General features: G+C 31.6%; 1 protein-coding gene across 2 annotated transcripts in view; it reads right to left on the bottom strand.

Moving 5' to 3' along the window:
* prkag2a (protein kinase, AMP-activated, gamma 2 non-catalytic subunit a) overlaps window positions 1-25,762 on the bottom strand; it is an 84,359-nt gene that overhangs the window by 40,837 nt on the left and 17,760 nt on the right. The window contains exons 2-3 of one of the 2 annotated variants that reach the window (XM_051097743.1): window positions 22,313-22,340; window positions 20,122-20,395 (exon numbers count right to left, since the gene is read on the bottom strand). In XM_051097743.1, the coding sequence (XP_050953700.1) occupies window positions 20,122-20,395; window positions 22,313-22,340 (302 nt within the window). Of the gene's footprint in view, window positions 1-4,860; window positions 4,982-20,121; window positions 20,396-22,312; window positions 22,341-25,762 lie in introns of those variants that run through there. The other variant, XM_051097741.1, reaches the window with a different exon arrangement.

Below are 25,762 nucleotides of genomic sequence, written 5' to 3'. Positions count from 1 at the left end.
GCACTGTTCTTGAAGATCTTGAAAGTATTAGTAGAAACGCTGCGGCCAACGCACAAACTCAGGTAGGCTAATTTACACGCTTAATCTCTCTCTCTCTTTGTCTGTCTAATAACTTAATTATTAACTGCATTAGTCTGCTATCAACAGCTCAAGCCTCCCTTACTAGGTCTTAAATTACATTCTGGAATTATCAGTGGTGTTGGATGAGATGTGTAAGAAATTAATCCCACTCACAAAAGCGTTTCCGCTTCGTGTCGTGGCCGCATCACCACCTCGGTTGTGCATTATTTTCTAATAATTCAACGGCACGTCGTCAATTATTCCTTACTTATTACAATTTATTAAAGTATATTAATAAAATAGTATAGAGTGTTTTCACCACAGGTAATCAATTGACCATAATTGGTGGCACTGAATGTAAACAGTGCCACTGAAACAAACTAAACTAGCATATTTTGCTGATTATTGCTGCTGAAAATGGTCAATTATTGTCATGTTCTGGGCTGTACTAATCGGTCAAAGACATTTGGAGTACTATAGACTGCCAAACGTTATAACAAATCAAGGAGAAGAGTGCAAAAAGCTGTCTTGACGAACAAAAGGCGTTTGTGCTTGGTCAAACTGAACCAGGATTTCCAGGGCAAGAATCTTGACAACATTCCTGTCTGTTCTTATCATTTCCAGTCAGGTAAGTGAAATATTAGGCTAATATCTTAATTAACACTGCATGTACGTATCTTTACCACCTATTAACTTTAGTTTGTCAAGTATTGTGCCCTTTCCTGCTTACTAGGTCCTACTCTATATGATTTAGCTGCTTCCACATATTTTTTTTTTGTGGTTTACACAGCATAAATTAGCAGAACAACGTATTCAGTAGTACCATAACCATGCAATTGATGCTGTTGTTTACATCCGAGTATCTCCAATATGTCCGCGCATCCAGGTAACTGACCAAACTGTTAAGTAACTGCAAACCCTCCATATATGTGACCCTGGATAACAAAACCAGTCATAAGGGTCAGTTTTTTAAAACCCGAGATGTACACATCATCTGATAGCTGAATAAGCTTCCCATAGATGTATGGTTTGTTAGGATAGGTCTATATTTGGTCGAGATACAACTATTTGAAAACCTGGAATCCTAAGGGTGCAAAATCAAAATACTGAGAAAATCACCTTTGAAGTTATCCAAATAAAATTCTTAACAATGTATATTGCTAATAAAAAATTACGTTTTCATATATTTACAGTAGGAATTTTACAAAATATCTTCATGGAACATGATCTTTACTTAATTTCCTAATGATCTTTGCCATAAAAGAAAAATCAATAATTTTGACCCATACAATGTATTTTTGGCTATTGCTACAAACATACCCCAGCGACTTAAGACTAGTTTTGTGGTCCAGGGTCACATATTGTATATTCCAAAGTATCCAGCAGTAGTATTTAATTCTCAACATAGTCAATGTGTCTTGTGAATTGAAGTACATACTCATAGTTTAAATACGACCAATGAGAACAAAAGCTGCTATAACTGTCACATGGATTGTGTCTCTGCCCGGTGACATGCATCCATGTGTCACAAAGTCCAGGCTGCTCTCCCAGCAGGCACCATTTCCATGTCATAGTGACGCCTGTCAAAATCATTCAACCAAGATTGCATTTTCTCATGCAGAGTTAGCTCTTGCTGCTCTCGTTTTCAGCGCACGACCGCTTTTACAGAAGCAAGACTCCGATTTGATCAGAGTTAGGCTTTATTTTTAGAGCTTAGACTTTATATTTGGATTCTAGATCAACGGAAGCTGCACTGTAGAGTTCAGAAGCGATTCACAATTCCTTCATCAAACTCGCTAGAACTCTGTTAGTATGTTTTTTTAACATCTGAGGGGGAAAATACTGAGACTGGAACAGTTCTCAGATCAGTGAGGGACATCCTTCAATTGCCATTTGCACTGTGTTCTGACATTTTCAGCTGCTAACTGGTAATTTGTGTCTCTCTTATCATCCATCAGCGTGTCAGCTTTTCAATATCACTCCAACATCCAGACCTGTTCACAGAGGGCAAGTATGATCCACTCTTTTCCCCTTCTCGTCGCACTCTCGCTCTTTCATTTCTGTCAATCGTTTTTCCATCCGCTGACTGTTAGATACAGTGGAACGTGATCTGTTGGTTAATGTAGGTGAGTGGCTGGTTGTAGCGGATACTTTCAGATAAGGCAGCGATTGTATACACAACCACTCCAAAATTTTGGTCATCAAGGCTGCGTTTACATGATAAAAAATCTAATAAAATTAGTAGTGATGTGAAATATTATTACAGTTTAAAATAACCATTTTCTATTTTGATGTATTTTAGAATCTAATTTATTTCTGTGATGCAAAGCTGAATTTTCAGCATCATTACTCCAGTCTTCAGTGTCACATGATTCTTCAGAATTGTGTCAGCCAATGGAAATCTTTGTATAAAATTGTTCATAATGTGATAGAATTTATAACCACATATGACCCTTTATAATGGATGGGGTTAGTGGTACAATTTTATGAAGTCTCTATTAAAAAGTATAATTAAATATGGGTGGCCAAACAATTAGTCATTTTGACATCCCCTAATTAATGTTTCACTAAAGCACAGATGGTTTAAAAGATAATCCATGCTCACATAAAAAACAGAAAGCAGATTTATACATCAACCTTATATTTTACAATATCTCACTGTGAGTTTATATCCCACATTTAACTATTATTTCTCACAAATCTCACAATTACTTTTTTTTCTTTAAGGCTGAAATTGGCTTCCATAGGAGACAAAATATGAACACGCCTATTTGATAGGCTGTTTTGAGGTTAACACCAAAAAGAATGAAATGTCATTTCAAGTGTATGTTTTGCACGTGAGACCCAATTTGCAGCAGCAAACCCCTGTTAGCCCTTGTTATTTTTTCCCAGCAGTATTCCAATGTCATTTCTTCATTTTAATGAGTCCCACTGAAACTCACTCTCTGTAGACTATAAATAACAACTCCCATTATTAATATCACAGGATTAGGCCTTCATAATCATTACTCGCAGAGAAAACAAAACATCCCATTTAGAAAAAGTCACACAAATCTTTAACAGCTGTTTGTTGATCCACATTGCAGACGAGCTTAATTTTTTAGTACTTGGCAAAGACTAAAATCACCTGTTTGGAAGCATTACATAATGCATATCTTGAAACAAGAAAGTTTCGTTTCAGGGTTCTGGGAATCATTTTGTACAAAGTATAATTGACAGGATGTACTGAGAAATGACTTCTAGAGGCTTCCTGTTGTCAAATTTACATGTAAAGGGTTCTACTGCTCACCCTTTATTGGGCAAATCCATCAATACACAAGAAAAATGAGACTCTTAAAGGTCTGAGAACTGAATGCATCCGTCTACTTTTGAGTGCAAATGTAAGACTGAAAGTTCAAGAAATTTAGACAACTAATAAACTACAGAACTTATACACTAAAAAAATGTCGAAATGCCAATGTTAATTTGCATTGCAAATTAACTTTTTTCATTCACGCTTGCATGGTGCTTTTTAGTGGACATATCAGGGATATTATAAACTAAAAATGTTAATAAAATAATAAAAAAATTTCAAATAAAACTTTAACTGAAATAAAATAAAATCTAAAAAACCTTAAACTTGCTTTATTTCAGCTAGTCGCCAAAGCAACTTTATTTACTAAAATAACTAAAACTAAAACTGCTATAAAATTAATACAATCTATATAGACATATTTAAAAATAATAATAAAATAAAATAATATATAAAAAATATTAAAGTTGTTTTATTTCAGCTAGTTGCCAAAGCAAAATAAATAAAAATAAATAAAAGTAAAACTGATATAAAATCAATGCAATCTATATACACATATTTAAAAATAATAAAAAGTTAAAAATTAGAACAACTTTAATTTAAATAAAATATACTATAAAAACCTTAAACTTAATTTATTTAAGCTAGTTGCCAAAGCTACTTGAATAACTAAAATAACTAAAACAGAAATTATTACAATCTATAGATATATTTAAAAACATTATTACAAATGTTAAAATAATATTTTAATTTGAATAAAATATAAAAAAACTTAAACTGTTTATTTCAGCTAGATGCCAAAACAACTTGATTCACTAAAATAACTAAAACTGATATAAAATTCATAAAATCTATATACACATTTAAAAATAAAAAAATAAAATAAATATAAAAACACTAAACTTATTTTATTTCAGTTGCCAAAGTAAATTCACTAAAATAACAAACACTAAAACTGAATCTATAGTCAATCTATAGTCTATAGTCTATAGTCAACCTATATACAATCTAAAAAAAAAAGATAACAAAGACTGACATTTTAATTCAAATGAAAATGAAAACAAAGTATAAAAATATCATAATAATAAAAAATAAATAAAAAGTATAATAGTATATCCCAGTGATACAAAATATAATAACATGTACCTTTAAGTGTACACATTCATAATATTAACAGTAAAGTAGAAGATTAGTTAAACAACCAGAAAGTGTTCAAATACTTAATTATTTTCATTTTGAACATAATTTGTTTTAAAAATAAACCTAAAAAGACCTAATACGTTTCTTATTTTGAGCTGCTTTACTTTAAAAAAAGGTTTGTGAGACTTGGTTTGATATTTTGATATCTAATGCAATGACATTCTTACATTTAAAGTATCCAAATAATTAAAAATCTGCAAAAACATTATATAAATATATATATATCTTAAAGTCATGTATATAAATTGCATGTTGCTACACAAAAAAAAAAAACAATGCTGCAAAATTAGCCTTATCTGCCTTCTTACTGGTTCCCAGGAGGCCGTGGGGCTCTGACTGCCTTCTGCCTGTCCGCCCCTCTTGGTCCTTGCGTTTTTTGATCCCTCTCAGGCTGCTAAACCGTTTCATGGGTGGTGAGGGAGAGCAGAGAGGCTGGGGACAGTGAAACAGGTCATTCCGTATCCATAGACACAGTGCTGGAAGAAGTTTTAGTTGGATCTCTTCAGTTACTTCTGGGCCTTGAGCCAGTGACAGGTGCTCTTCAAGGATTATTCCATGCTCTTCAACCAAAGTCCTTCCTTTAGGGTTTTTCTGCTTCTTTTTCTTGCTCCTTTTTCTCACAGACTCTTGTTTCTTGTTACAGTTCTGAATCAGTGGCCGGCCGGCGAGCCTGCAGCAAATTGTCATGTGCAGCTGTGTGTACGCCAACGTGTGTGTGTGTGTGTGTGTGTGTAAATGCATGCCATCAAAACAAAATGTGTAACAGGGAGACTGTAAAAGGAAACCGACCCATGCTTGGTTAGGAGTTGCTGGTGATTGGCTGCACAGCAGTAGGCCCCGCCTACTCATGAATATTTAAATTCCTTTCACATATATTAAGTGTTGTGCATGTGCATAAGTGTTTTTTGTGTTTAATATTTGACAGATAAAAAGCGAAAAAAATATACAGTTAGAAATTTGACTATTTAGTATGTAACTGAACTTCTTCATTTCATGTGGTCTCTGGCTTACTCTGGTTTGGAGTCAGTTGATTTATTTTTTTTTTATTAGAATCTCATTAAGGAGAGAACAAAAAATAATCAGGGGACCATAAAATAGGATTTAACTTTTCCAAATACCTTGCCAAACTGAAATGAATTCAGCGCCGTGGGAGAACATTCCTGTTTAATGCAAGGTCAAATCTTGTTTCTATTTGCTTATTAGTCGTACAAGCTAAGGCAAGAATCACTATTATTATTATTATTATAAAGAAATTACTACTTTTATTCAATTTCCACTAAAATATATATATATAATTTTTTTTTTCCTCTTAATTTTGACATAAATGTAAATTTTTACACCAGACATTAATATTTTGTAAAATATTGGTTATCGGTCTACTTGATATGTAATAATTGTTACCTAATATATATATATATATATATATATATATATATATATATATATTAGGGGTTGATCAATTTTCGACAATATTAAGCATTTTGATGGTTATATAGTATAATATATATATTATATACATATGGGGTCGACCAATTATTGGCCTGGCCAATATTAAGCATTTCGGTCGTTTCAGTCATTTGCAAAATCTATTTCCTGATCAAATAATTTAAAAGTATTTAAAGAATATTTCTGTTCAGAGCCCTTGTTATTCTTCATTTGGAAATTAATTTTCATTTTTACACCAGACATATATATTGGTTCAAAATATTGGTTAATGAATCCTATACCAATACTATACTATACTGTAATAATCGTTAACGGTGTCTGTGTGTATATGTGTGTATATATATATATATATATATATATATATACATACAGTAGTCAACATTTGAAGTGGATCAAAAAAGTTCATCAAAGTTGTCCTGAAACAAGAATGGGTATTGTTTTGGTTTTAGAACAACTTTGATGAAAGGTTTTGATCCACTTTGATCCACCAAGCATTTTTATGGTTATCAGTCAATTTCAAAACCATTTTGCCAATAAAATAATTTAAAAGCTTTTTTTTTTTTTTTACTTTTTTTTTTGACAGAGCCATTGTTATCCCAATTTTTGACATTAATCTTCATTTTTACACCAGACATTTATATTGGTTCAAAATATCGTTTTTTGACCTGGTTGATCTGTAATAATTGGTATCGGCATCAGCCCTGAAAAACATATATCGGTCGACCCCTAAAAATATATTTGAATTACTTATGCCACATTGTTCTGGCACTTACACTTGTAAGTAATGAAACTTCATTAAGCTTTGAACATGTTCCTGCATTATTTATTGCCAACGCGAGTTTGTCTCCTCTACTCTGGGCTGTAATGTAAACTGACCTTTACTTAAAATAGATGCACAAAATATCAGATCAAATCTGTATCTTGCCCTGCAGCACAGCAAATCTGGAAGTCTCCAAAAGAATACCCTTGTGAAATCCAATATCTGGGTCACGAAGGGTATTCCATTCAAGGAGGAAAAACAATGTCGGTGACAATCGCTTTAGCTAATGAATGCATGTCCCTGCTGCTAATTGCCATCAACATCTGATCACCCCCTGCATCCTGTAGCATCATAAACAAATCATTCTCTGTCAGTGCACTCAAGGCACCAAATTAATCACTTAATAGTGGGTAAAGTCACAGTGCCAGGCTCCACGCCAAGAGATAGTTGTGTAAGCAGAATTAGATGGGCTTTGAGTAATCACATCTCATTTTCCAAACTCACCTTGTCAGGGGCACTTAGGGTCCTGCTAAGCACTTCTAAAGAGTCTCATTTGGGCCCAAAAACTGCCTTCGGTGAGAAGCGAACAGCTAATCCCTTGCAAATCCGCTGTGCTTCTTGACGTCTTCAAAGACCAGGGTCAAGATGACACTGGAAAATCATGGTTGGTTTTTAGGACAAAACAAGCCCATAAGACCTTCATTCATCTTCAGAACACAAAGTAAGATATTTGGATGAAATTCAAGAGCTTTCTGACCCTGCATAGACAGCAACGCAACTGACACGTTCAAGGCCCCGAAAGGTAGCAAGGACTAGGACTGCGCAAAAAAAAATCGATTTTTCGATTAATAGTTTTTTAAAATGAGCTCAATTCAATATCGATTCTCAAAAGCTGCGAATCTATATTTTCTGGTATTTATTTCAGCAAACATTCAAAACAAGACCTGATTAATGTGAATCTTATCATTGGTCTTCTCCACTAGATGTCACCCTCTTATTTACCTTGCACGATGTTACAGAAAGTCTGCCATTCATTCAGTGTTTATGGTGGAGATACTGTTGACAAGAACCAGGAACAAAGCTATATGTGTACTATAGTACACTATAGTAATACTACAAATCTGCAGAAGGATTTGACATCACGTGTAAAGGTGCCATAATTTCCACAATAAATGAATGAATGGCGGATGGCGTGACGCACTGTTTTGTTTACTACACATATCCTAAAGCGCGAACGACGCTCGCAGTGTTTTTAGCTTCTGCTATATGACGATATGAAAACACAATATCATCTTCAGCTGCTCTGAGAGTCACTTCATTAGCATTTTATTGTTAAATTTGAGAAAACTACTGTCATATCACATACACAGCAGAATTAAAGAATTAGTTTAACGTTAAGAAACTGTTAGCGCGTTGACATATAGCGCCATTACGCTGCAGGCGACCCGAGTTCAAATCCCAGCTCGTGGACCTTTCCCGATCCCACCCACTTCTCTTCCTGTCCATCTGCACTGTCCTATCTAAATAAAAAGCATAAAAATAAATTGTCAAAACTGTCAAAAATATATTAGTATTTAGCAGTCTTAAGATTTAATGTAACAACAATGCTACTACTAATAATAATAATTATAAATATTAATAAATCTTTATTTTTAAATGAGTAATCCCATTTGTTTTCTTTTTTACATTTTTACAGTAAACCTCTGTTGTGCAGCACTTTGTTTGCCAAAAAATAAAAGGGTTTAATTTTCATTTGCTCAGGATAAATTAAATTAATGTTTTTCATATGATTTCGTTTTCATATGATTAAAAGAAAAATTAAGATGTATATTTTATAGGGCCCTATTATTGTTTAAAAAAGGACCCTATACAAAAAAAAAAAAAAAAAAAAAAGAAATACAGGCCTGTGGCTCTTAGTTTCTTTTTATTAATTCAGCATTTGTTAACTGGTGTTAACTGCTCATTTTTTAGAAATATCAATAGCATTTGTATTAAAACTATATTTGCTGAAATGTAATAAAAAAATTCAGGAATCAAATCAAATCGGGACATCTAAATCAATACCCAGCCCTAGTAAGGACATTGTTAAAATAGTTGACATGACATCAGTGGTTCAACTGTGATTTTAAAAAGATCGAGAACACTTTTTGTCCGCAAAGAGAACAAAAATAATGACTTTATTCAACAAGTTCTTCACGTTCACGAGAGTACCACAACGTACTTTTTGTGCACAAAAAATATTCTCATATCTTTATAGCATTACAGTTAAACCACTGATGTCACATGGACTATTTTAACAACGTCCTTGGGCCGTGAACGTGTCAGTTGCGTTGCTGTCCATGCAGGGTCAGAAAGCTCTTGAATTTCATCAAAAATATCTCAATTTGTGTTCCAAAGATGAACGAAGGCGTTACGGGTTTGGAATGACATGGCTGTTTTCATTTTTGGGTGAACTATCCCTTTAAATTTTGTGGAATTTATATAAATCTTTTCCTAGTGTTCTTCACCTGCTTTGAATTGCATTGCAGTGAACTCCTCTGTCATTCCAAGTTAGCTTCCTGTGGTGTGTAGCCAATTCAATTTCACACTCATGAACTGAAAGGGTGCCAGATCTGCACTTCGGAACTCAACTCATGTAGCTTAGCAACATCAAACTCTATTAGAATCCATTGTGAGCTGCTGCTTTACAGTATGTGCAGCGTTCCAGATCAGTCACTTATGAGGTTCTGTATCAGCTGGCACAGGCTGCTTGTGTAGGCAGGAGACAGCAAGGGCGCTCACAAGAGCTTTTGTGACCCGCTCTTCTATGGTGTCGAAGCTGGAAAAGCCTTCCTATTCCATTTGCCTGATTTAATAAGCTTTCATGTGAGAGAGAGCGATGCCAAGTCACTGGATATCTAAGAATGGGGCTGTTTTCTACTGCAGGTCACCTTGTACTTTTGGAGTCAAGCCAGATTGACTTTTCTAGTCAGTCTCTTGAAGGTGGCAGTGCTATTATGGTCATGTAGTCCACTTTTAGGGTCCTTTTTGAGAGTCTTACAGGTTTGGAATGACATGAGTGTGAGTAAATAATGACAGAATTATCATTTTTTTGCTCAACTGTTTTCTTAAGTTCTCAGAGGTCAGAGATGCTTTTTGGCTGTTTGTCTCAGTGAGAATGTTCTAGCAAGATCGCCACAATAGAACTTTTCTGTTTGTGGGCAGTCTGTAGACTCTTCCCTAATAAGGATATGCCCATGCTATATCTTTTGACAGGAAATGATGTGCAAGCATGGTAGCTTTCTGTAAATACACAGGGGCTCTCTGCAGCCACAGATCTAGTGATGAACAGTATTCCCAGATAAGGCTTGAATGAGGGTGAGGAACGCACTGGTACAACAACAGCACTCAGACATTTCTCCAACATTATCTAAATGTTATCCAAATGTTTGGATAAATGCTAGAATGCTAAAAATGGCACAACGAAGAAGACACAAAGTAATTTTGACCACCATAATTAGCTTTTAATTTTAAAATTATGTCTGTAAGGTAGTACCTTAATTAAAATTTGTTTAATTAATTCCAGTTTCAAGTTTAAAATTTAGGTTTAAAAATTTAACATATAAAATTATTAGAATATTTATACACACACTAAATTACTTTACTTAATAAATATTATTTATAATAAAATAAGTAATTCATTAATTTAATTATATTAAAATCATGAAAACGTTAAACACATAATATATATTTTTTACTAAAACAATAATATTACAATTTAAAAAATATTAAATGCATAATATGAAATAAAATATAAAATTTTATAATATATATATATATATATATATATATATATAATGACGATGTTTAATTGTCTTTTGATTTTAAATAATAAATTAAGATTATTATATATTATAATATATAAAAATAAAAAATTCAGTTAAAAAATTATATATATTATTTCAGGACAGATTTAATTACAGAGAACAAACATGATATATAATAATATAGTATAATATAATATAATATATAATATAACATAATATAATAATCCAGTTTAAAAATAATATAAATTATTTCAGGACCAATTTAATCAGAGGGAAATATCTAATATAATATAATATAATATAATATAATATAATATAATATAATATAATATAATATAATAAATAATCAAGTTTTAAAAAATATATAAATTATTATTATTATTATTATTATTCAGGACAAATTTAATTGGCGAGAAACAACATTACAATAAAATACAATAAAATAATCCAGTTAAAAATGTATATATAAATTATTTCATGACAAATTGAATTGCTGAGAAAAACCATATCATATAATATAATATAATATAATATAATAATCCAGTTTAAAATATATATATATATATATATATATATATAAATTATTTAATGACAAATTGAATTGGTGAGAAAAACCATATAATATAATATTATATAATATAATATAATAATATTTATTTATTGATTATTTTCTGTTGTATAGAAATACATCAGTACAGGAAGACCTATGTGACAATTGGCAGGTCAGAATCTCACTAATACCACCTGGACCTCTGAAAAACAAGCATGCATTTTCCCAGGGAGATTCTCTGTGTGTGTGTGGATGGAAAAAAGAGATGTGAAGGCAGGAGCCTGAATATTTCAGCAGGGTCAGATGATTCCTAAAGGGTTCTTATCACTCTCTCTGCGCTGACAGGACCAAACCCTGCACTCCACACATCCTGAACTAAAATTAACTCTTGTCTCTCACAGACTGGATTACATAACTGCAGCGCCGGCTTCAGCTCACTGTTCATATCATCACAGGACTGGTGCTGCTCAAATATTTGGCTTATGTGCTGCTTTTCAGCCTTAATGTCCTAAGAGTTTAAAAAAACCCAAATGACAAGTGACCAGCCATTTACAATATATACGTAATATAATATATATTTTAGTATACCATTGTATCCATGCATGGTTTTTTAATCTACCTACAATAGTAATAAAGTTAATGTACCATGTACTGGTGTTGTTGAAAACTTTAAATGTATTTGGAAAATTTAAATGTGTTTATTGAAAATAAAGTTGGGGCAAAATGTAAAAAAATAAAATAAAATAAAAAAAATATATTATAATTTTTTATATTAATAATAATAATAAATTGAATACATAAATACTAAAATAAATAGGTACTAAAATTACTAAATAAAATAAATTAAAGCTAAACAGGCAAAAGGACACAATTACTGAAACTAAAATTAAAACGAAATGAAAATACAGATTTAAAAACTAATTCAAATAATATTGCTATTACTTTAATAGTATAGGTATAAATATTACTAGAATAACACAGGTACCATGGCATTTACTAGGTACTCCATGTCATACCATAGTATTACCACAGTACATGTTGAAAAAAACACGGTAGTACCATTTTTAGTACTTTTTAGTACTATTTGTAGAACTTTTTGTGTAATATTATATGTAATATAAAGTAAATATATATATATATATATATAATTTATTAATAATAATAATTATAATAAATAAATAAAAATACTGCTGTAACTTTTTTGTGTAATATTATATGTAATATAAATTTTGGCATTTGTAATATATATATATATATATATAATTTTTTTATTAATAATAATATTGATTATAATAAATAAATAAAAATACTAAAATCAGTAGGTACTAAAATGACTCAATAAAATAAATTAAAGCTAAACAGGCAAAAGGACACAATTACTGAAACTAAAATTAAAACGAAATGAAAATACAGATTTAAAAACTAATTCAAATAATATTGCTATTACTTTAATAGTATAGGTATAAATATTACTAGAATAACACAGGTACCATGGCATTTACTAGGTACTCCATGTCATACCATAGTATTACCATAGTACATGTTGAAAAAAACACGGTAGTACCGTTTTTAGTACTTTTTAGTACTATTTGTAGAATTTTTTGTGTAATATTATATGTAATATAAAGTAATTATATATATATATATATATATATATAATTTATTAATAATAATAATTATAATAAATAAATAAAAATACTGCTGTAACTTTTTTGTGTAATATTATATGTAATATAAATTTTGGCATTTGTTATATATATATATATATATATATATATATATATATATATATAATTTTTTTATTAATAATAATATTGATTATAATAAAAAAAATACTGAAATCAGTAGGTACTAAAATGACTAAATAAAATAAATTAAAGCTGGACAGATATTAAAAAAAGAAAACTAATAAAATGGCAAAAGGACATAATTACTAAAACTAAAATTAAAATGAAAACTGAAAATATAGATATTAAACCTAATTCAAATACTATAATATTACTATTACTATAATAGTATAGGTATAAATATTACAATAATAGTATATTACTAGAATATATAGAACACATAGTACTACTGTAGTACTACCATAGTACATGTCCAAAAATAAATAAATAAATTAATAAAAACTAAATAAATGAATAATTTAATTAAGTAATTAAATTTTGTGATATTATTTAATTAAGTAATTTAAATTGTGTGATATTATATGTAATATATGAGTAAGATTTACTACCATAGTACTACCATGGTGCACAACCAAAAAACACTATATATTACTATGGTATTACGTCCAAAAAAAGTCATGGTAATACTGTAGTACTTTTTAAAAAATGTTAAGAGGCCTATTTCTCAGTAGTATTTTTTGTAGTATATTTTTCTTTAACGTGGAAGTAAGCCTATGGGTAAGACTTTTTCATTAGCCGCTATAGGAAAATAATGAGAAAAATAACAAAGCAGTGACGGTAAAACAGTTTGCACTACAAACCAGTGTATTCATAATTAAGGTAATACATTAAAATAATATGGTAAGACACCAATTTGCAATATCAAGCAGCAAAAGGAGCTGTTTTGTACGGCAAAAAAAAAAAAAAAAAAAAAAAAAAAAAGGCTGAATGCGGATGAGACCGAACGCAAGACCCACAAAATTTACAAATGGCAGGAAGAAAAAGATGCATAAAGATTATTAGAATTATAACACGCACTTCCTCTTTTTACCCATAGATGGTGGTAAAAGAAGTAAACGCCTTATTTGGTCATTATAGAGGGCATCGTGTCACACAGATGAACACAGACGTGTGTGACAGTCACTGCTGAGATAAGACCGCTGCGCCGCGAATCTTGACGCCACGCTGCGCTTCATCGCGGTCACCTGTCAGCTGCTGAACCCGGAGCCGCGCGAGCGCTGTTTATTTATTTGCCTGGCAACGAGTGCTGGGAATCATTGTGAACGCGCGCTCCAGGGGCTCAGAGCTCATGGTGTGAAGTGAGTGAGGATGTGTCGAGGAGAAAAGAGCCCACCGACTCGCTTTAGCATTTCCCTCACGGGCTTGAATGCTCGATAACGCTCTCCTTTTATTTTTCTCACACTTTACTGGTAACACATGGCTCGCTGTGGCTTGAACCACAAAACCAGTCATAAGTAGCACGGGTACAGTATATTTGTAACAATAGCCAAAAATACATTGTATGGGTCAAAATGATCGACTTTTCTTCTATGCCAAAAATAATTAGGATATTAAGTAAAGATCCATGTTCCATGAACATATTTAGTAAATTTCCTACTGTAAATATATCAAAACTTAATTTTTGATTAGTAATATGCATTGCTAAGAACTTCATTTGGACAAATTTAAAGGTGATTTTCACAGTATTTTTATTTTTTTTATTTTTTGCACCCATAGATTCCAGATTTTCAAATAGTTGTATCTCAGCCAAATAAAGTCCCATCCTAACAAACCATACATCAATGGAAATCTTTTTTATACAGCTTTTGCATGATTGCATGATGATTTTGTTCGTTGAAACATTTATAATAGGCCTAATAATTGTGTTTACTTTATCTCCATCTAGTGGTCACAGAGGAACATGACATGAAAATCTATCTATCTATCTATCTATCTATCTATCTATCTATCTATCTATCTATCTATCTATCTATCTATCCCTGTATATCTATATTTATTTCTATATATATTAAAACTTGCTTAAAAATATATGTAATAAAATGCTGAAATTGCAATAGTATTTAATCTTTTTTATGATATAAACAATATTTTTTAATTGTATGAATAATATTATTGTCACAAATGCCACCTTGGTGAGCATAAATATATATATTTTTTTAAATAAAAAAGTTTTGAATAATATAATAATATAATATAATATAATATTATATATAAAACATTCATAATATTACAAAACATTTCTATTGCAAATAAATGTTGCTCTATTGTGGAAAAAAAAACATGATTTCGACTAAAGTATTAACCATTTTCAAAATTAATAATAAAAATTTATGCAACTGTAATAATGCAAATCAGCATATTAAAATTATTTTTAAAGAATAATGTGACACTAAAAAAATTTAAAAAAATAACTGCTGAAAATTCATATATATATATATATATATATATATATATGCTCCTGTATATCTGTATTTATTCCTATATATATATTTAAACTTGTTAAAAAATATATTTAATATATTAAATAATTTAATATATTTAATAAAATGCTGAAATTGCAATAATATTTAATAATATAATATAATACAATATCCAGATATAGTATTATATAATACAATATCCAGATATAATAATATAATATAATATAATATAATATAATATAATATAATATCCAGACAGCCAAATATATAACATGTAAATACCATACAGTTTTTTTTCTAATTACATTTTAATTGTGATCTTGATATCAATACATTAAGAATGCAACATGCATTCTTGATTGAATGAACTGAATGCAACTTCATTCAGTAGGTGGCGGTACAACCATAGATTCAGATTGTGGCACATAGAAGGATGACACAGCATCAGTCTTTCCTCATCACTGTTTTCTTGATGTAAAAGCTGAATTGCTATCATATTAGAGACATATGGGCGTCCTCATCCCCATATGCTGAGAAGCTTGAAGGATGTCTTAGAGCCAAGGATTAATTTCAGTTAATGTAATTTGTATGAAAGCAGGCATGATTGAATTATGGGCTTTCTGCATTCTGATGTCACTGTCTGGGTGCAGACCAATTCCCGGATATAATAGGATTTCGAATTTCTCCAGCAAGTGTCTGAATGACAAACACCGCTTGAAGAGGATCTGCTGTCCATCAGTGTTCATCAGACTCTGTGTCAGTGCGGCAAACACATCCATCCCAGATAACATCACAAAATAACCTTGTCTACAAAACCCCCGGCCCTCAGACAGGTGAATAACCAGGATTTTATCAGTGCAGAAACAGATCCATGACTCATACCTACATGCACTTGTAGAGAAGTGTGTATTGTATTTGTGTGCAAAGGCACCAGATGCACTCAACAAATAAGAAGCTCATAATACAGATCAATATAATCAAGTAATAAAAACGTAGCTGAGAAACACATCTTCCTTTTCTCTCGAGTGCCTCTAATGTTTAATACTCTCCCTCGATGTGTTTTAATCTTTCCAGCTCTGCCTTACAATCAGAAGGAGGCATCCGGCGATGCTCCAACTCCGTATTGAATAATAAATCAATACTGTTGTTTTCGGCTGACAGGAAAGTCTGGCAGCCAGAGCAACTAATGGATTGTCGGAGAGGCATAGTAGTGCTGTTATGTAAGTGTGTATGTGTATGAAGAAGAATATTCACAACTGTGTGTATTGAAACTGTGGGTCAAAACACACATGCATATTCGCCCACACACCGCAAAATACACACTGACACTACATTTTTCTTTTTACTGCACTCAGATCAGAACTTTTTTTTTCACAAAATGGTACTTCTGAAGAAAAAAAAATATATAAAAAAATTCTGATTCTGAAGAAATTTTTTATATAGATAGATAAATAGATAGATAGATAGAAATACTGTGATATAAAGAGAAATATTAATGTATATATTTGTAAATTAAATAAATGATGATTGTGTGTATACACATACATATATTCATAAAAGTATTACATAAAATGTACATTTATTTAATAAAGTATTAATACAATTTTAATTTAATTAATATTAATGTATATATTTTATGTATAAATTATAATTATAAATGAAATAAATGATCAATGTGTGTGTATTATTATTTAAAAATTATTTAAAATCGAACAAAATATATACAGTAATACCATTTTGTTTTTGTTTTAAATATATTATATATATATATATATATATATATATATATATAATATAAATAATTTTATGAATGTCTGTCCATATATTTTCCATTATGTAAATATATTCATTATAAATATTTATAAATATATACATTAATATTTATTTTATACAATTTATATTTATAATTGTTATATAAATATTTTTATGAATGTGTCTGTACATATATTTTCCATTATATAAATAATTATTTAAAATAAAACATAAATGTACATTTATTCATGAATATAACTTATAAATATATACATTAACACATTAATATTTATTAATTTATACAATTTATAAATAATATTTATATTAATATTTATAAATATAAATAATATTTATATTAATATTGTTAAATATATAAATAAAAATTTATGAATTTGTATAATTATTTACATTTTTTTATTCATATTATTTATTTTTAAATTATAGGAATAATTAAATAATTTTGTGAATAGGTATTTTTAAACAGATTTAGAATAGAACAAAATATTTTTTGATTATACTTTAATTTTATATATATATATATATATATATATATATATATATATACTTTTAAATTTATCAATAATGTAATTATTTTATAAACATTTATTTTTTTTATTATTTAAAATGGAACAAAATATATACAGTAATGTAATTGTTTTTTATTATATATATATATACACACACACACACACGCATTCATAAAATTATTTAAAATAAATGTATATTTATTAATAAAAATATACATGAATATTTGTTTTATAAAATTGTATATTTTTACTATTAAGTATAGAAATAATAAAATAATTTTGTGAATATTTAAAATAGAACAAAATATATAAATACAACTTTTTAATTAATTACTTTAATTATGTATATATATATATATATATATATATATATATTTAATGCATACACCTATGACCTTCAACCTACTTTCACCACTATACCATAGCACAACAGAGAGACCAATTCCACCTACACATCCAAACTCAAGCAAACACTTAAATCACTCTTAATCATCTAATTATAGGTCACTCCGTTCTCATACTTCTTCCAAGACAGGCTTTAATTTTATAATTATTGACTGCACTTTCAGTGTGTGGGAACAAGGATTTCAGCTGATTTATATTTTCCTTGTCTCAACAATGTTTTTGTTTTGCTTTTAAATAACAGGCATTTGAAAAGTCCCCCCACATAGATAGTATAAAGAACAGTTGCAGTAAAATAACCGCATTCTTTCTTAATTATCTTAACTGCACTTCAACATCTTCATCTCTCAAGGCCATTTTAACCACAACCAAGAAAGTAAACATTGTCAGGAGCCGAGAAAAGTCATTAGTCACCAAGGATAATAACACATACTTTACTCTACAAATATGACTACAAACTTATATCAGTCAGTAACCTTATATCATAAAAGTACAAGACCCCAAAACACTATACTAACAAAAAAAAAAAAAAAAAAAAAAAAAAAGTAAAATATAATTCTTAGGTAACTTAATATATTTGTTACATTACATTAATTATAAATGTTAAAAAAAAAACTATATATGTATATATATGTGTATATATATGTCACTAATTTAATTAATATAATAATATAAAAAAATAAACCAAGTAAACGTCAAGTAGTATTAGCTACTAAAAAGCAGCCTTTACAGACCACTCTCTCTCCTCTTGGTTCTGACCATTAAATCAGACTCACGTGGATAACATATGTGACAGCTGAATTCATTATCCGGGTCTTATGCATTAAGAAACACCCACGCCTCCATTAAATCAGCACACAGCGCAATTATCTGAATCATTACACACCCCGGGCTGAGCTGGACCCAGACAACCTGTGAAAGGTTTCGCTAAACGCTGACTCACTCCACACTGATGTGATAATGGCATTCATAGCATCTTATCTCAACAATGCCAATACATATCCTGAAGCTCGTTGATTATTTATTACATATTTTAGAGATTATGGATGTTTGCATCTGGATGCTGATATGATATATAAGATAAAGTAATCTTTTAGCCTGGTTGAATGTTATATTCACAATCAAATAAGGGGTTAAATGTGAGTTAAGTTATAGAAACAATCACAAACAATCAAGACCACATTTAAAGATGACCGCCAACCCAGTACAAACCATAACTAACTGTAAAAAGTTTTCACCAGTTTCAACTTACAAGTTCAGCAGCTGCCTTAAAATGTTAAGTTAAATCAACTTAAGACTGCAAGTCATTTTAACTCAGTACAATAAAATGATTTAAAATGACTTGTACTTTTAAGTTGATTTAACTTAAAATTTTAGTTTTTAAGTTGAAACTGGTGAAAAAGTTTAGAGTATAGAGCAGTGCACATAAAACATATTTTAGATTCAAAAAATATATATTAATATTAATTATTGACTTTCAAAGGGTCTTTCATCTCCTGCATATTTTGTAATAATTAAAATGTTTTCCCAGTCAACTTGCTCTTGTATTAAAACACTTATTAAAAATAAAATAAAATAAAATAAAATGCATGTATACTCAGAAGTTTGGGGGCAGAGATTATTTAATGTTTTCGAAAGAAGTCTCATATGCTCACCAAGGCTGCAATTATTTGATCAAAAATACAGTAAAAACAGTAATATTTTGAAATATTATTACAATTTAAAATAGCCATTTTCTACTTTGGCATATTTTAAAATGTAATTTATTCCTGTGATGCAAAGCTGAATTTTCAGCATCATTACTCAAGTCTTAAGTGTCATACGATCCTTCATAAATCATTCTAAAATGCTGATTTAGTTCTCAAAAACATTTCTGATTATTATTAATGTTAAAAACAGTTGTGCTACTTAATATTCTAATATATCTTTAATGACATTCTTTTAAAAAACTGCATTTATTTGAAATAGAAAGTCTTTGTAACAATCTAAAAATCTTTACTGCAACTTTTGATCAATTTAATGCATCCTTGGTAAATAAAGTATTAATATCTTTAAAAAGAATTCAAATTATTTTTGCATGTTACATCAAAAGTATATTTCCAAAGAGGAAACAAAATATGATTTGTCATGATGATCCCTCTAAATGCGAGTTTTTCCTGCTTTTTCAGATTGTAAGCATTCCAACAGCTGTTTAGGAGAAGGGTGATACGTATCTTACCTTTCCTGGCCCGAGAGAAAAGCTTGATGCTGACAGGAGATGTGGTAGGATTTGTGGAGTCTTTGGAGGAAGAGCGAAACATTCCTGTGAAGCTGCGGCGACGTGAACACTTAGGTGAGGAGTCGTGGTTGGAGGGGTATGGGAAGATGGGTTTGGGAGATCCAGGGCTGTTTTTGAATCGGGCCGGTGCGGACATGGGGCTAGAGGGTCGACTGAACGGACCCCGGCTGAAGAAGGTTTTGGTGGGGCTGGCTGAACGGCAGCTAAGCTCCCCCTGGAGAGTAAACACAATAACACACAATATTAGGACAACAGCTAGCCAAAGATGATTTTTAAACACTATTTAAAGGATTAGTTCACCCAAAAACTCATCCTCATACTACCTTTCTGGGCCTTAAACGTGGTAGTTGCATTGCTGTCTATGTAGGGTCAGAAAGCTCTTGGATTTCATCAAAAATATCTTAATATATGTTCCAAAGATGAGTCTTGAGTTTGAATTTTCATTTTCGTGTGAACTAACCCTTTAAAAGTCATATTCACAAACCAATGAACAAAACTTTCAGGCACTGACAAGTAATGACGTAAATATTCGATAACTGGCTTACAAAATCATCAGTGAATAGCATTCTTCTACAGACTAAACATAAAAACTCTTACTGTAGTGTTATGTTGACCATTGATGGCATGTTTGAAGGACACGGACAGACAGACATTGCGATACTGAATGAAAAGACGTCATAACATTCAGATAAATCGTAAGTCCTTGATGTTTCCACTGTTCAATCACATGGGAATTTCACACAGCGAAACAGCCAGACAAAGCCACTGAAAACTGTTTAGACAGCCAAAAGAACAGATGGCCTCGTTTTTGTCAAGAGGCTTTTGTTAAATCAGAGAGGCTCACACAGTGGCATAAATGCCTCACTGTACTGTATACCTAAAAACACTACATAACTAACCCCATCTCACTCGCTTGCTCTCCAAATACAACAAAGTGGGATTTGTAACTGAAGTTAAAGGGATCGTTCACTCTAAATGACAATTTGCCACTACGTACTTACCCTCAAGCAGTGTTATTATCCTTAGCTAACACTAAAACTATTAAAACATTTTTGTTAATTGAAATAGGACTGAGAGAAATACTATAAATATTGCAAGCAGCAAGGCCCCTTGAACCCATTTAAAGTAGTAAATATAGGAGAAATAAGTCAATTATATGTGCCAAATTTCCTACCGCGAGCTGGTGGCGCAATGACTATAACTGAGTACTGGCATGTAGATGTCTTCAAACCAGGACTTTTATCAAACACGTAAGGTGTGGTGCAGATTGAACATGTTTAAGTTAGTGTAAAACATGAAATATCCTGTCGCCAACAGGTGGCACTATGGTTATAACCTAATACTGGCCTTTAGATTCAGGCCAGGATTCTTACTAAACATGGGAAGTTTGGTGCAGATTGGACATGCATGTTTAAGTTGGTGTAAAACAAGACATTCCCTGTTGCCAGCTGGTGGCGCTATGATTATAACAGAATATTGGCCTTTAGATGTGTTCAGGCCAGGACTCTTATCGAAAGTGTGAAGTTTGGAGCAGAACAGACATTGTACAGCTGAGCTGCCAAAACACTAAACTTTGCCATAGGCAATTTAAAGGAGAAGTCCACTTCCAGAACAGAACCTTTTCATCCAAGATGTTCATGTCTTTCTGTCTTCAGTTGTAAAGAAATTATGGTTTTTGAGGAAAACATTTCAGGATTTTTCTTCATATAATGGACTTCAATTGTGCCCCCGATTTTGAACTTCCAAAATGTAATTTAAATGCAGCTTCAAAAGGCCCTAAACGATACCAGCTGAGATGATGAACTTAGACTTGATTCGTAGTAGTGATGGGAAGTTCGGATCATTTTACCGACTCTGACCTTTGAGTCTCGTTCAGCAAAATGAATGAATCTTCTTTCGAGTCATTTCATTAATTTTAGCAAAACCAGCGTCACGTGACAGCAACATAAGGTGAACGGATGACTCAAAAAAACCTGAGACTCGAAACAGGTGAACTAATTCCAGTACAGAACCCAATAGGATGTTGCACATGCGCGACTGAACGAATCACTCCCCGAGACGACTCGTTCTTCGCGAGTCACATTAAAAATTCGTTCAAAATGAACGAATCGTTCAAGAACGACCCATGGACACGCATCCGAGAGCCTGTGCTACACAAGCTTTTGTGCTTAAAAAGTATACAATTTTTTATTTTTTGAAAAAAATGACTGATCGTTTTGCTAGATAAGACCCTTCTTCCTCGGCTGGGATCTTTTAGCGCCCTTTGAAGCTGCATTTAAACTACATTTCGGAAGTCCTAAATCGGGGGCACAACTGAAGTCCGTTATATGAAGAAAAATCCTGAAATGCTTTCCTCAAAAAACATAATTTTTTTACAACTGAAGACAGAAAGACATGAACATCTTGGATGACAAGGGGGTAAGTAAACTATTTGTAAATTGTTGTTTTGGAAGTGGACTTCTCCTTTAACATTGCAAAGGCCTTTAAAGTAGACTGGCCAAATATAATGTTGTTGTCATTAAATCTCTATGAGGAGTATGTTAATGCTTAAAACATGCCACTTCCTGTTGCCATTACCAGCAGTTGGCGCTATGACCACCACGGACACGCTCTTCAACAAAAACTCAAAATTTTTGCAATTTAACATCATAAAGGGCTTTAGATTACACTCACCAAATTTGGTGTTGATCTGTTTAAATCTCTAGGAGGAGTTTGTTTAAATACACCTGAAAATAGCAAAAACAACACAAAACTTGCTGAGAAAATTCTAAATAACAGACTTCCCATTGGGTTTCGGACTTCGTACCAAGAGACTTTTTTGAAGGTATTGATGTGTTACAAGTGTCTACCAAATTTCATACATGTATGTGAAACATAGCTCGAGCGGCACTTGGTGGCGCTATTGAGCCATTTTGCCACACCCACCTCTGATACCCATATCAGATGTAACCACTTTTGGCATGTGTGCAAAGTTTCATGAGTTTTCGAGCATGTTTAGACCCTCAAAAATGCGATTCATTTTGGAGAAGAAGAAGGAGAAACTGAGCAATTCCAATAGGATACTCACACTGGTAAATATGACAAAAAAATGAATAGCTTATGAATAATACTAAAATAGCACTGCTCATGTTGTTCCAAACCTGTATGCTTTTCTTCTGTCAAACACAATTTCTAAAGAACATCCTGGCCACCGTCAATATAATGAAAGCAAATGAGGAGTGGGACTGTCAAGCTCCAAAAGGACAAAAAATGTTATAAAATCAAACTCTCGCACCCTATTTTGTTTGAAGTCACATGACAGCTTTGTGTGCGAAAAATCCTTGAGATCTGCACTAGTTCTTGGAATGTTCATGAGAAAAAGTAGCGACTAGAATGAATTGAGTCAGATCTTTTTAATGAATCAGTTCAGTCACTTCACAGTGTTCCAAATGATTCATTTACGAATCATACTGATTAAGTTCAACTCAGTGATTTGTTACAGTGAAAGGAACAATTTTCATCAAATAACATTTCATTTTGGGTCTGTTTCTCACAAAAATTGTCAATGTCTTCAAATATAGCACACAATCATATGAATCGCTTTCATGAAACATTTATTGTGTTTTTTCATTCTTCTGAATGTGAAAAGGGTCTGTGTTCCACAAAAAAAGAAAGTCTTACGAGCTTGGAACGACATGAAGGTGAATAAATGATGAAAGAATTTTCATTTTTATTTAAATGATGACTTCAGATGTCTGAAAAGACTAAGATGAAAGAAAATCTTTCTTTTGTACACCAACAAAAGAAGTGAAAGCATATTTTTTTATTCTGAGTTGCTCGGTTGTCATGGAAGCATTTGACTGTTTCTGTGTTGAAGGGCTGATGGAAAAAATTCTTCACTGACAGTGAGTTTTCACGGTCCTATACCTTTGATCATGAGATAAGTGCAACATGCTGACGCAGCAATTTACCACCTTTCCCTTATTTTGGTTCTGATCCAGAATCTAAGCCATTGGCAAACCTTTGAACAACAGTAGGCCAATGCATTTCATTTGCACACAAATGGTGAGTCTGCACTGACCTTGCTAAGGGTTAATGGCCGTTCAACAAGGAGAAATATTAGCTAATATCCTGAGTGCTAGCAACAAAAGACATTGGTAAATCAGTGAAGTGGAGCTGATTACGTCTGATCATAAAATTCATACTCCAAAACCTCCTAAAGCATCAAAAGAGCCTTCGGTGACTTCAACTCACCTTCAACAACAGAGAGGATAAACACAAAAACACCACCCTGACAGCTATCAGGTGATTTGTCTCTTCTCTAGCCTTGCCTTGTTGGCCTCTATGGGTGATTGGTCATCAGATATGACGATTTCCCAGAATTCCTTGGGAATGTTTACAAAGGTAACAAGTAAAGAGGAGATCCTGAGTTACTAACCAATATGAGTTAAGCTTAATGACTACAGTTTGGTCACAAAAGCTACACTTAAATTTTGTACTACTAAACAAGCAGCATTAAAATCAATAGTACGGACATTTAAGTTTCACAGTTTTTCAATTTGAAATAAATGCTGTTCTTTCGAATTTTCTATTCATCATAGAATCCTGGAAAAAAACCCTATAATAGTTTCCACAAAATAGCTTCGTTTAATTGTGTATCAAATGAGAGGTCAGTACAGTCAAAAAGTACCATGGTAGACGTAATTACAAATCAGGTTATTAGAGCAGACTCATATCCCTTCAGAGTGGCAGCAGAGATTGAGGACATCGAGGATATGGCAGCTTTTAGACTGGCGGCTTTCAGACTGCCGACACAAATGGAATGAATCTGCATTTTACACAGCTACTCGCATTTCAACTACCATTTGTGTTTGAATCACCAGATCATACATATAGCAGCTCAGCATAACTCTGATCTACAAAGGCAAAATATGCAAATTTAGATTGATTTGATATCAGTTTTCACACTCCACTTTTCCTGAATCAGTGCACCTACAGCTAACAGGGAACATTCTCAGACTTTTGCCTAATGTTTGGCAAGATTCTCTCAAAGTTGTTCCAGTAACATTTATAGAACTTCTGTTCAAAGCTGTCTGATGTTTAATAATGTTCTCAAAACAGCAGCACATACATCATTCATGGTAGGGCTGCACAATTAAGCGAATTTCTAATCATTATTACAATTACAGATGCCACAATTATGTAATCGTTCAATGGCACAATTACAAAAAATAAAATAAAATCCACGTACTGTACATTATTCTGCTTCCTTAATATGTGGAAGCAGAATAACCTACAGGTTATCGTAATGTTTTTTTTTTTTCAATGTTTTAATTTTTACATTTTTACTTTTTTATATTTAAAGAAGAAACTATGTATAAAAATGTGGCATGCAGTGCTTCAAACAATGGTATAAAGCTATTCAAAACATTATCATCAATGTAAATTGTGATAATTGTAATTAATAATCGCAATTACAATTTCAAGAGAATAACTGATTTAATTTATTAAAATAGAATAGAATATTATAAAATAAAATGCTTCCTTTGTGTCCGCATACCCAAGAAAAAAGAGTGTACAAAGTAACACATCTTTAGCAATA

Source organism: Labeo rohita, chromosome 24, assembly GCF_022985175.1.
Source record: "Labeo rohita strain BAU-BD-2019 chromosome 24, IGBB_LRoh.1.0, whole genome shotgun sequence".
NCBI classification, from domain to species: Eukaryota; Metazoa; Chordata; class Actinopteri; order Cypriniformes; family Cyprinidae; genus Labeo; species Labeo rohita.
The sequence above is the reverse complement of the archived record's forward strand: the minus strand, read 5'-3'. Positions and strand labels throughout refer to the sequence as shown.